Source organism: Pundamilia nyererei, unplaced genomic scaffold (assembly GCF_000239375.1).
Source record: "Pundamilia nyererei isolate P.nyererei 1_Seehausen unplaced genomic scaffold, PunNye1.0 scaffold00001, whole genome shotgun sequence".
Taxonomy (NCBI): Eukaryota; Metazoa; Chordata; class Actinopteri; order Cichliformes; family Cichlidae; genus Pundamilia; species Pundamilia nyererei.
In genome coordinates, this window is record NW_005187402.1 from 3,875,531 (window position 1) to 3,887,813 (window position 12,283).

The 12,283-nt window shown below is 39.3% G+C and overlaps 2 protein-coding genes across 4 annotated transcripts in view; both read left to right on the top strand.

Annotated features, from left to right (window-relative positions):
- The window catches only part of guf1 (GTP binding elongation factor GUF1), a 14,483-nt gene extending 10,395 nt beyond the window's left edge, over positions 1 to 4,088 (top strand). For all 3 annotated transcript variants that reach the window (XM_013915858.1, XM_005719458.1, XM_013916020.1), the window contains 6 exons: positions 220 to 363; positions 733 to 866; positions 1,138 to 1,239; positions 3,522 to 3,641; positions 3,740 to 3,776; positions 3,862 to 4,088. In XM_013915858.1, coding sequence (XP_013771312.1) covers positions 220 to 363; positions 733 to 866; positions 1,138 to 1,239; positions 3,522 to 3,641; positions 3,740 to 3,776; positions 3,862 to 3,996 — 672 coding nt within the window. In that variant the 3' untranslated portion in view covers positions 3,997 to 4,088. The remainder of the gene's footprint in view (positions 1 to 219; positions 364 to 732; positions 867 to 1,137; positions 1,240 to 3,521; positions 3,642 to 3,739; positions 3,777 to 3,861) is intronic.
- A 2,143-nt stretch (positions 4,089 to 6,231) lies between these two features.
- The window catches only part of pigg (phosphatidylinositol glycan anchor biosynthesis class G (EMM blood group)), an 81,009-nt gene continuing 74,957 nt past the window's right edge, over positions 6,232 to 12,283 (top strand). Inside the window, exons 1-2 of the mRNA XM_005719460.1 lie at positions 6,232 to 6,638; positions 6,739 to 6,944. Of these exons, the coding sequence (XP_005719517.1) occupies positions 6,485 to 6,638; positions 6,739 to 6,944 (360 nt within the window). The 5' untranslated portion in view covers positions 6,232 to 6,484. The remainder of the gene's footprint in view (positions 6,639 to 6,738; positions 6,945 to 12,283) is intronic.

A 12,283-nucleotide genomic window follows, 5' to 3' on the forward strand; every position in this document is an offset into this window, starting at 1 on the left:
GTTTGATGTTGTTTAGCTGCCCAGTGCACTCATTCACTTTAAGAATGTGTCAGATCGTTGGTTCAAAGACAAAACAACGTGTAATGCTGGGAAACTTTCTTATCCCACTGTCAGTAAATATCGTAATGATTTTCTATTATTTTGTGACAAATTATTAAAAAATCTCAGAAAATAGAAATAAATATGGTTTACAATGTTCAAACCTTCTTCTGCTTACAGGAACATGGCAGTGAGGAGATAACCATTGTGAATCCTGCTCAGTTCCCCGACAGGTCGGTCGTGTCAGAGTATTTGGAGCCCATGGTCCTGGGGACCATTCTCGCTCCAGACGTTTACATTGGAAAGATTATGACTCTGTGTTTGGTAAGAAGGAAATGGGAAACATGCAGATGGAATATAGAAGAAAACCTCCGTCTGCAGTTTAACCTGTACAAGTTATTTTACTTTTCTATTTTAACATTATCGCTCTACTTTGTAAACATCTTATCTAAATTGTGGGAGAACAAATTCTTTTAACTCTTTAAAAACTGGTCTGATGACAAAGAGGACCAATAATACTGTAACCTGGAGAACGAATTTCCATCTGTGTTTATGAAGAACGTATTTTCCGATGAGACTGACATTTTCAGGTGTTTTTGTCTCCATGCAGCCTTCCTCTGTTTCAGAAATAACCAATAAAGTTATAGCTGGTGTATCAATAACATGTCAGACTAACGGTTTGTGTTCTTATAGAATCGCAGGGCGGTCCAGAAGAACATGGTGTACATAGATGACCAGCGTGTCATGATGAAATATCTCTTCCCTTTAAATGAAATCGTGGTGGATTTCTATGACCTCCTCAAATCACTCTCATCTGGATACGCCAGGTAAAGCCATCAAAGTGTTATGTAAATACACTGTGTAAAGGATTTTTATAGATTTTGTAGGTTTCATCTGCAGTATTTAGGTATTAAGATTTATAGAAGGTATAATTTTCAGGAAAGTGTAGATTATGGAAAGTATCCAATGTTACAAGTTTAAAAATAGGTTTCACACATTAAGTTATTAGTTCATTTTAATTTTGGTGTAAAATCTTTTTCCATGCACTCTAATGGTGTAGCCTCTCCTGTGCACCTTATGTATTTTTATGTTGCGCAGCTTTGATTATGAGAATGCAGGTTACCAGGCTGCTGATTTGATAAAGATGGATATTCTGCTGAATGGACGCCCAGTAGAAGAGCTGACCACAGTTGTACACAGGTACATTTCAGATAATGCTCTGAGGTAAAAAATTGAGACTTTTGTGTTAATTTTCACTGAATGATTTACTTTGTTTGGCCAGGACATGTGACTGATGTTACTTAAGAGCACCTTGTTATGAATTTTTTTGGTCATATTCTTACCTTCATTGTTATTGTTACTGGCAAGGTTACAGTATATAGTCCTTCATTACTATAGTAATTACTCTTTGCCTGTGAAGCATGAAATGTATTCAGCACTATGGTTAACATTTAAGAAAAAAAGGCCTTTTGGCAGCTGCTGTTAACATGACTTTACACACTGGACAAGGACAAAGGAGTAACTTTACAGAAGAAAAGTGATGACGCTCAGCAAGATCTGTGTGTAATGTACTCACTAGCAAAGCTGGTACAGGAGCCAGCACAGACGTAGGTAATTGAAGGACGCTACGCTTCGCCAATGATGGCTACTCTCAGACGATTTATACAGTAAACCTTGGAGCTGAGCCGACTCGAGCGAAGCTTCAGTCTGTTCCTTAAGGCCAACGCACCAATCACAGAGCAGAATGTCTTTTATTGGAGGCGTGTTCACTACGCCTTTTCAAGTAGAGAAATCATTAACATACCTTACAGTTTGAAAACAGATGTATAGAAAATGTACGATCCAGTTTCTCCCAAAGAGATGGGTGATGAAGTTCATGCTTCATTTGAGAGAATGGAGCTAGCTGACCCATTACAGCTAGTTCCTTTTATCCAATCACGAGAAAACTGAAAGCTTTTTCATTTTTACACGGGCTTAACATATCTTACAAATAAACAAGTAAATATATATTCTCAATAACTATTACTATCTAAGGAGCTTCTGAACTTCTTGAAGTTTCTTGAAGACGTTTCACCTCTCATCCGAGAACCTTCTTCAGTTCTAAGGGTAATTGGTGGAGAGTCCCAGATTTTTAAACCCTACTGGGAATGTCCTTAAGAGGGTCGTTGATCCATTGATCATCTGCCTAATCACCTGAGCCAGGGTGTGAAAACTGATGTGGATCACTATACGGGTGAACCCATTGTGAGACCTTGCCCCACCCTATCATGTGACTTATGCGAGTGGGCGTTAAGGCGTCTAGGAAGGGATCTCAAAAGGGTTTGGGTGGGAAGGTGTCACAGTGGGTTCACCTGAAACTTTGGCTGATAGATGAAATGTCTTCAAGAAACTCCAGTCGCCTTTCTTTTAAAGCTGCTTAGATTACCATGACCTGGATGACTGAGAACCTTCAAAGACATTATATTTTTATATAATATATAAATATATATAATTTTAAAACTTTGGACAGAGCTACACAAGCTATATGGAGTATGTTGTGCACAAGTTTGCACAACAAATGTTATGACTTTTAACTGTTTCCTTTCAATCGCTCAGCTGATGTCTGTCTCTGTAATGTGAGCTAAAGCATTCAGAAGTCTCTCCTTGCACCAGCACTGGTGTGTCTGAAACAGAAAACTTCACCTAGACCTACTTCAAACAGCTTAGAGCCCAGACGATATCAGCTGTTTGCTGATAAATTGGTATCTGCATTTATAACAACCAGTAAAAGCAAAGTTTAAAAAGTGAAGAGGGGATGGGAGAAACACCCTTCATTCATGTTAGGACTGTTGGTGTTGCGAAGTTTGTACACCAGAGGGCACTCTGCAACTTCCCTGTGGGCAACATGTTTCTAAAGCCATAAAAACAACCAAACTTGCGTTGTCATATTATCTTATTAGGGACTCATAAATACCTACACATATCAAATGTTCAGCAAATCAGTTTGTTTTGTGACAGAAAAAAATATCAGCTTCATATACTGGATTTTTAAATCACCAAATATATTGGTCTGGATAGTGTTTGGTGAAACTTTAAGTGTCAAACTGACTTTGGTGAAAATCCGGCTTTGCATTCTTCGGTGTTTAGGAGACAGTACCACCAATAATACTGCTTTTTTTCACAGTCTGTTGTTAAGCTAGTACTCTAGATTAAGGACAAATGTTTAAATTTCAAAGTACCGTGAGTCCTGTGGCTTCAACCACGGTTTGATTTTGTGCTGACCTCCCAAACAGAACGCTTATTGATTAATTGTAAATGACACACGGGCATGTCAGTATTCAATACTGTATTTTAAGGTGACGTGGTGAGGTTAGTGGACTTTCTGCTCCACTCTCATTTGCTTTTTCATCAGCTTTACCTGTCAGGGTGAAGCTGATATATGGGCACCCGTCAGTACTTTAACAGTTTTATGATTTGTTCTGATAAGTGTGTTTTCATTACAGGGAGCGTGCGTACAGTACAGGGAAAGCCATGTGTGAGCGACTAAAGGACTCCATCCCAAGGCAGATGTTTGAGATTGCCATACAGGCAGCTATTGGAAGTAAGGTCATTGCAAGAGAAACGTAAGTACAAGAGCTAAGATTTTGTTAAAATGATGTGTAGAAATCAGATGTAAAGTACTGTATTTAATATGTGGTATGACCACACGTGTCTCTTCCAGAATAAAGGCGTATAGAAAAAATGTTCTCGCAAAATGTGTAAGTAAAGTTTGTTTTTCTTTCTTCTTAGAAAAGTCCAAATATACCACTGATGCTTTGAAATCACTTTTTTTGGTCTCGATAGTATGGAGGTGACATTACACGGAAAATGAAGCTACTGAAGAAACAGGCAGAAGGTAAAAAGAAGATGAGGCGTATCGGCAATGTGGAAGTTCCCAAAGATGCTTTTATTAGTGTTCTGAAGAGGAAAGAAAAATAGACTGTGAGACTATAAAACAACATGGAGCAGGTTTTTGTTATTGAAAGGCTCTGTTATGTTTTCTTTGAATAAAGTGCTGCAAACTGGAGTGAAAATCCTTATTTGTACATGTGTCACACGTTATTGGCTCTTTTCTCTCATACAACACCAGCATTACAAACCATTCTTTCATCATTACACCTTCATGTTCATGACCATTATAGTTATAACTTATAGTTATACTTGTAACATTTACATAAATGCAGTCTGAAACCAATCAGGAGAATGACTAGATGTTTGAAATGCAAAACCCCCACACTGGTTCAACAAGAAGTAAAACGAGAAGCTCACATAGTACAGTTCTGTACAACATCTACCTGCTATATTGTTCAGTATGCGCCCTGATCAAATTATAGAATTATATAGAAATATAACTGGGAGCCGCAATGAGGAGGCCAAGCAGTTCAACAGGGCACGGTCGCCATGACAACTCGATTCAAGTATGTCAAAGGGACTTACGGGAAAAATACACTTTTGCTTTCTGTTACACCTGAAAATGACGCATTATTTTTGGTGTCATCACGTACAGCAGTTACTAATGTTTTTTTGTTTGGTTTTTTCCCAAGTATCACACAGTATCTAGGGAGGCACTGACACTGTCAGTCGTTTTAAAGAAAAAAAACATATAGATGCCATTTCCATCCTTCATTATCTTAATGTGGAACTTCCCAGACTAGAAACTATCAGACTGCTTTCGCTGGCTGTTTGGCTTTAGTTGGTAGTAAACGCTGACAGCCACTGTCCTATTGTAGTCCTAGAAGACACTTTTACGTGACCATGAAAATGCTTTGATAGTTGGGATCACTAATACTTCTGGAATGACATCTTTTCCAAAAAGCCAATGACTCAATTTTAAAATATTTTCTGGTATAACTAGATAAGTACTAGTTTTCACAAATTTTATTGGTAATAAACATCAGTGACTTTAACCACCTTCACTGTTTCTAAGCTTTTGTTGGAGAAAACAACTAATTAGGGGATCGTCCCCAATCATGAAATCACATTTAACAACTTTACAAAACACATCAGATGTGTTAGGATTAGGATTCAACTTTATTGTCATTACACATGTATAAATACGGGTAATGAAATACAGTTTGCTGTACAGACGGGCAGATATACAGATGTACTATGAACAATTATACTGATGTGGTCTGACGCTGCTGAAGCCTGATTGGACATTTTCATCAGTTAACAGTGCTTCAATACAACATGCATAACTCAAATCAAACCATCTTTGTTTAGGAAAACAACCTGCACTTTAAACTTACCCCATAGTCCTATCAATATTATTTAGAACCTAGTCCTTCATACTTACTACATCTTTATTTGTTGTTTTTTAGACCTTTTCAGATGAAAGAAAAGTACAATTTATATTCTGCATCATTCATGCTGCGTTTCTAGGGGAAAACTAAACCATTCATTGTTGTATATTCTGTTTTTCCAGTAGATGGCAGCAGGAGCTCAAGCACACCACGAGGTGGAAGTTAATTTCATCCCCAGCTAATGTCCAGTCAGGCTTCATCAGCGTCAGACCACATCAGTGTCACATTTAAATTGTGCAAAAAAAATTCAACACTGTCCCCAGCAGTTCATTTGCCTGATGAAAGTATCTCATTGCCTCTAAGTGCTGTCCTTTGTACTTAGGCAATGTAAGCAAATCTAATTCAGGGACCAGCTGGCATTTTGCTGCAGTAAAGAGGAGGAGGACAAACGCTCACAAAGTGTACTTCAGCGTGTGTAGTGGATTCAGGAGAGGAACACTTCTTATTAATCTGCGTGGACTATTACAGATTATAGGCCTGTTTTTCCTTCACATTTTGTCAGCATAGCAGGGAGAGCACACACGACTGACGGATGACTAATGAGGCCATTAATCAGCAACGTAGGGAATGAATCGCCATAGGTTTCCAACAGGCAGTTTTTATGTGGCTGTCAGACAAGTAAGAGCTTTCAACTGCTTCTGCTGTTGAGATGGAAGGTACTGAAAACAGTACTGCAGTAGAATTGCAAACATTCAGATGGAAAACTTTTCTTATAATTAAACAGAAAGTCATAAATATATATAATGTGTGTGTGTGTGTGTTAATACCTTGCAATAACAGTGTCACTCTGACAAGCATGCGTCGTAGGAAACGCGATTTGGTGTTGTTTGGCTCTAAGTCCCACCCGTAGTTTCGTGCTATCAATGCGGAAGCAGCTATGAATGAACACAGTGCTAACCGCTGGTAGTGTGTATATTGTGAATTACGCCCACATATACACCACGCAACTCATTGACACGTAGCTTTATAATATTTTGATTCACAGCGCTTCCACCTGAAATGGGATACCATGACTTTTACTGCTCTTTTTAATTTAATTAAACAGAGTAGAAAGCGTTATATTGGTTGCTAGCTAGCAAGTCATCTCTGTAGCCTAACTTCCTAAAGTGTCCGTCGGCCAAACCATGAAGGTCCGCTCGTCTGTTTTTGCCTCCTTTATTTTAATATTCGAAGTGATTGGCATTGCCCTTTTCCTGCGGGGATTTTTCCCCGTACCTGTCAAGTCTTCTTTCTCATCCAAGAGCAAGCTGTCAGATCTGCCAGCCGAGCCGCTGACAGGTGAGTCCAGTCTCATCCACATCTGCTCACACTCCTCTCCTCGGCCTGTACTGTTGACATAAATCTGTTAAAACTCATAAGCTTTCTTCTAACCTCACAGGAAGCGCTCCTAATTCATCTCGCCTCCCGCAGCCCCTGTTTAAAAGGGTGGTTATTATGTTAGTGGATGCCCTCCGAGAGGACTTTGTGTTTGGACCCAATGGTCGTATGTATATGCCCTACACAAGGCACGTGGTGGAAAGAGGCTCATCACACAGCTTTGTGGCCAAGGCGAGACCACCTACAGTCACTATGCCCAGGATCAAGGTAGGATGCCACTAGCATGATGTTGAAATGAGAACTCACCCATCAAATCTGTCCACTGTCTCTCATCATGGCGTGTGTCTGTTAGAATTCTGGATTAGTGTTTGCTGTAGTGAGTCAACCACTTGGATCCAAACTATCAGCATTTCTCAAATCCTTTCCAACTCCACACATAAATCTGCATCTCTGAAACTCTACATTAGCACTTTATTATGTAGTGAAAACTTGAAACGGATGATGCCAGGAATATTCTGTTGTTAATACCTAACCCTGTAATGTGGTATTCCTTTAAATACACACTAACTTCTCTGCTCTCTTTATGGTGCTGAAGGCGTGTAATATTTTCCATTACAGGCATGAAACCCAGGCTCAGTGTTAATGCTCAGTTTACTGTCCATTTTGTCCGCTTTGCAACTCAAATGCAGATTTAAACAACTAAATCTCATCTGTTTTGGTGTTTTATAGAAATCTGTTGATTCACACTAATGAGAAAATTGGACGTGTATTTTTTTTTAATGTGTTAAAAGAGTCATTAGTACATTTAGAAACATCCAAAATGAACAGACAGTTAAAAAAGTGTGAGAAATCAAGACAGGAAACATAACAAAACAGCATGGAGGAAGAATAAAATATAATACTTTAAAATGCTTGTGGAAAGTATAAGTCTTGTTTAAAAGAAAATAGCTAGACGATTGGAAGCGAGCAAAAACCATAAAAAACATAAATGTCTTCAAATCTTTCTGATAAATTCGGTGGATGGAGAGCATTTGATTGAGCAATATCACTGATTGTGAAACAATTGTTTGGCAATATATAAGAGCTCAGGTGAGAAAATCACTGCAATGATAGAGAAAAAAATTCAGATCTCCAGCATCCATGGAATAGTGCCAAGAAATTCTACAGTGTGTGACATCTAGCAGTGATAGAAGTCCTTTTTAATGAAAGATAAGAACATTTAATATATGATAAGATACCTGATAATGGAATATATTTAAATCAAAAAGGTGCACCTGCACCTTTCCATTTAGTATTTAGTTTTTTCTTAAAAAAATATTTTATTGTAATTCGGTATATTTTCTGGTTCATGTTGTTATAGGAAACTATAAATAATAACCAAAATGCAATAATAAAAGTTATTATTTTTATTATTAGTAGTAGTAGTGGCAGTAGTATTCATTTTAAAGACTTTAAAGTGTTTAAATTCCTAAGGAAGCCAGGCTTTCATTTGTTTGTACACAGGATTCAGGTTTGTTCCTAAAGTTTGAACAAATTCAGGTATGAAAATGTTGATAAATGATGGATTTGTGTGTGAAATGCTCGTACGCATGATTTACGCACAGATTTGTGCGTATTCACTTTTGGTATTCATATCCTTAAGAGAGTGAATGGACTTAAGTTAAGGAAATTCCATCAGCTTGAAAAAACAAAAAAACAACTTAGCGCTATGTTTTTAACTTCTGTCTTATTTGTCTTCACTCAGAAGAGATTCCTGGAGACAGCTAAGGATGGAACTTATGCGGGTTGACTACTAATGATTAAAAGTTAGATATATTTGTTTTATGTTAGCATAACAGTGAAATGAGATTTTGTGCTCATGAAAAATTTTGCCTAAAGTGAACATATAAATAAACAAAAAAGCTCCTAAAGATGACTCCTGAGGTACACCACCAGTGATTGGGGTGGAGATGAAGAAAAGCTCCAAATCTTCACCCAAAAGGATCTTAATCAGTGTTTTCAATATGGATGAACGTCTTGAGAAGGTTTATTCTGGTGCCAACCTGATTTAGGGCAGTTTAAAAGAGTTGTGTGATTGAGGTGTGCAAAGATCTGGTAATACAACGATATATACATTGTGCAATTACCCAAAAGCACCTTTAAGAATTGCAGATTCTTAATAATTTGATTGTAGACAAACGTGAAACTGATGAAGACCAGGACTGTAATTTTGACTTGTATTGAGAAGGATTTAAATCATTCAGTCCCTGATCAGAGGTGTTTAAGCTAGAAATGGCAGTGCTTCTGTGAGCCCAGAAAAGCTTGTAAAAAGAACCTGTGATGAACATTTTGAATTAAGCTCTAAGTTTTCAGCCCGTATCTGAAAATAGGGTTAGATGGCTGAAAGCGTGAAAACATGGTGTGTTGTCACATTTGGATGATGTGTCATGTTGCCGAGAGTATTTTGGGAGCGGAGCCAGGAGGGAGTTGGAGTCATGTCATGTGCACCTTTCATGACAGTCTGCTGTGCTGTAACACGTTAACATCGCAGGCAGACAGAGAGCACACCACCAATTAAAGCCTGCCTGGAGCCCTTGCTGATACTTTTTAGGGAATATATCTGATATTGATATCATCAGCCAATAGCATTATATATACAGTTACAAAAGAGAGATGGAGTCATTGTTTATTAGTAAATCGCCCCTTCTCGTCTGTGATCGGTACTACATGTGCTGCAAACGGGAGCTGTGTCACGGACTAACCATTTCAAAATCCGCAATCGTATAAAAGGTGTTTATATTGGTGCAAAATGGACAACATAAAAACCTTTACCTGTATGTTTGTGATAGGCCGCAGTTGACAGTTTGATATTTCAGTCAGGCTCTGTTGTCAGTGGTGTTGAAGAGATTTTGCAAAGGGAATGATTTTCGGGGAAAAAGAGCAGCCCTCTTTTGTCCATGGGTGTCGGGTAGTGCTGAGCTTGGGGGAAGCCATCTAACGGAAATTGTCAGGTGAAGCAGAATATGTGTGCCTGAGTGTCAGAGGGCAAAACTAAAAGCAGAGCCTGTGCCTTAGAGGAAGCGCTCTGCGGTGGGAGGATCGAGGATGTGCTGACAGCATCGAGTTGTTTTAACGGACGGGGATTGCAATACAAACTCAGACCTGGAGAAACGTGCTGCTGAAGGTTCACGGTATGGACACAGTTCTCCTCTGTAGCGTCTGGCACGGGAGGCATGAGAGTGCTGACTCGGCAATCTTCAGGTTAGTGAGGGTGACAGAGAGCATGTGTTGGTTAGGCAGTGAACAGGATGAGAGGTTGAGGCACAAAAAAGTAACTCTAGTGGGAAACCAGCATGGAGAATGGAGGGTAGAGAAAGAGTTTGTTTTTTTAAAGTCAACATTTACATGTTCTGTATTTATTAAACATAAAGTGAAATACTTCAATCCTTCTTTTGTTTTGACTTTGATGATTGTGGCTTATAGCTCATTAAAATCAGGAATTCATTATCTCCGATTATTTTAGTATTGTAATCAATTTAGTAATCAATGAATGATATATAATAAAGAAATGCCCAAGCAAGTTTGTTTATACACTCAACACTGGTTGGGCCTCCGTTAACACAAATTATTGCATAGGTGTGTTATGATGTGGAGGCTGAGGTGTTACTGAAGCACAGGTTGCTTTGATAAAAGTCTTCAGCTCGTCTGTATTTCGGGGTCGGGTGTTTCTCATCTCCTACTTTACAGTACTCCATGGATTCTCCGTGGGCTTCAGGTCAGATGAATTGGTTTGCCCGTCAAGCTCAGTAATAATCTATTCGGCAAACGGTTTGGTCAGATGCTAAGAAGAAATCAGACTGAAGCATGAAGTGCTCCACAATCTCCTGGTAGGTGACTGTGCTGACTTTGGACTTGATAAAACACAGTGGACTAACCACCACCAACACCAGCAGAGGACATGTCATCCCAAATCATCAAAGACTGCACAAGTTTCCACTGGACTTCAAAGATCATGGATTCTGCGCTCTTCTTTCCAACTCGAACACCTTGATTTCCAAATGAATGCAACATTTGCTTTTATCTGAAAGAGCACTTTGGACCACTGAACAGCACTCCGGTTTTTTTCTTCTTAGAAGAAGTCAAGTCAGAAGTGGCTTCTTAGCCTAGGTAAGATACTTCTGACGTTGTAGACTAGATGACTAAACTAATGAAGTCATGGAGTACTTTTCTGTTAATTGAGTGGTTTGACCCTAGGAATGTGGCAGTTGTAGCCCCTTTCCTGAAGACATCTGTGCATGTTGGCACTGAATGTCACCAGACTCAGTCCATTCATATAAAGTTCAAAATTTTGACTAGTTCTCTTAAGTACTTAAGAACTCAGTCCACAGTCTGTACGTTCTTGAGTACTTATGGCCGGTCCTTGACAATCCTTTCAAGGCTGTAGTCTCCTCTTGTCTTTCTGAAGTTTAATTTACAGGATGTTGCACAGGCTGTTGTACATGCCCATTGAAAAGTGTCCCAAATGTGCTCAAAGGGGGTCATGTGCAGTGAGTAGGCAGGCCATATAAGGACTGGGATTCAACTTCAAAAGGGTTGTGTACAGATCCTTGTACTGTGGGGTTGAACATCATCCTGCTACAACTTTAAGTGATAGTACATGACCCCACCCTACCCCCCACCCCGGGGATTCATCTTTGAAGCGAACACTTCCCTAACATGATAGCTGCCGTCAAAGGTGATCACTGGTGAGGACCATGAGCATGCAGACTAGCAGTTTCTGAGGGTTTTGCAGGAAATTCTCTGATTGTGCAAAAAAGCTGTCCCGTTGGCTGGACCGCCACTTCCAGCTTCTGCTGGGGAAGAAGCTGGATGTGGCGGTCCTGGTTGCTTTGGTTACATGGTTGTGAAATAAACATTAAGCTGACAAATCTGCACATTTTCCTGCAATCAGCATCCCAACCGCACCCTCCGTCTAAACCAGCATCATCTGTGGCCCTGTGCCCTGTGATAACACTGCAAAATGTAGAGCGACCTTTATTATTACCGTCTGAAGACACAGCTGTGCAGCAACCACGCTATTAATTCAGCATCTTGATACACTACACCTGTCAGGTGGATAGATTTTCTTGGCAAAAGGGAAGTGCAGATGACTAAACTAATGAAGTCCTGGGTTTTTCTGTTAATTGAATGATTGATGTTGGTGTTCTGAATGCTTTTTACTCTATGTCTCTGTTGCCAATTACATCCGCTAAGTAAAAATATACTTAGAGGTAGAAGTGAATTAAACAGAAAAAAGTAAACTTTCTGTAAATGTGTGAGAGAAAGGAGAACAAACACCCCGAAAAAAAAACAAGCCGGTTATGTTGTTATGGAGCATGTCATTGGTGATGTGGAGGAAGGCTGACAGGATAGAGTGGAGCGAGATTGAGGTGGACTTGCAGGGAGACAGATGTTTCACCATAATCCCCGGATTTAGAGAAGGAAGCGGTAGCGATGGAGAGAAAAGACAGCTTAAAAAAACAGTCCCAGATTTGAACCTTTTAAAAAAGATTTCTTGACAGGACCAGAGAGGGGGTGGAGCAGGCGGCTGTAGCAGGAGATCAATAAGAGTAAATTTTAAATTTAGA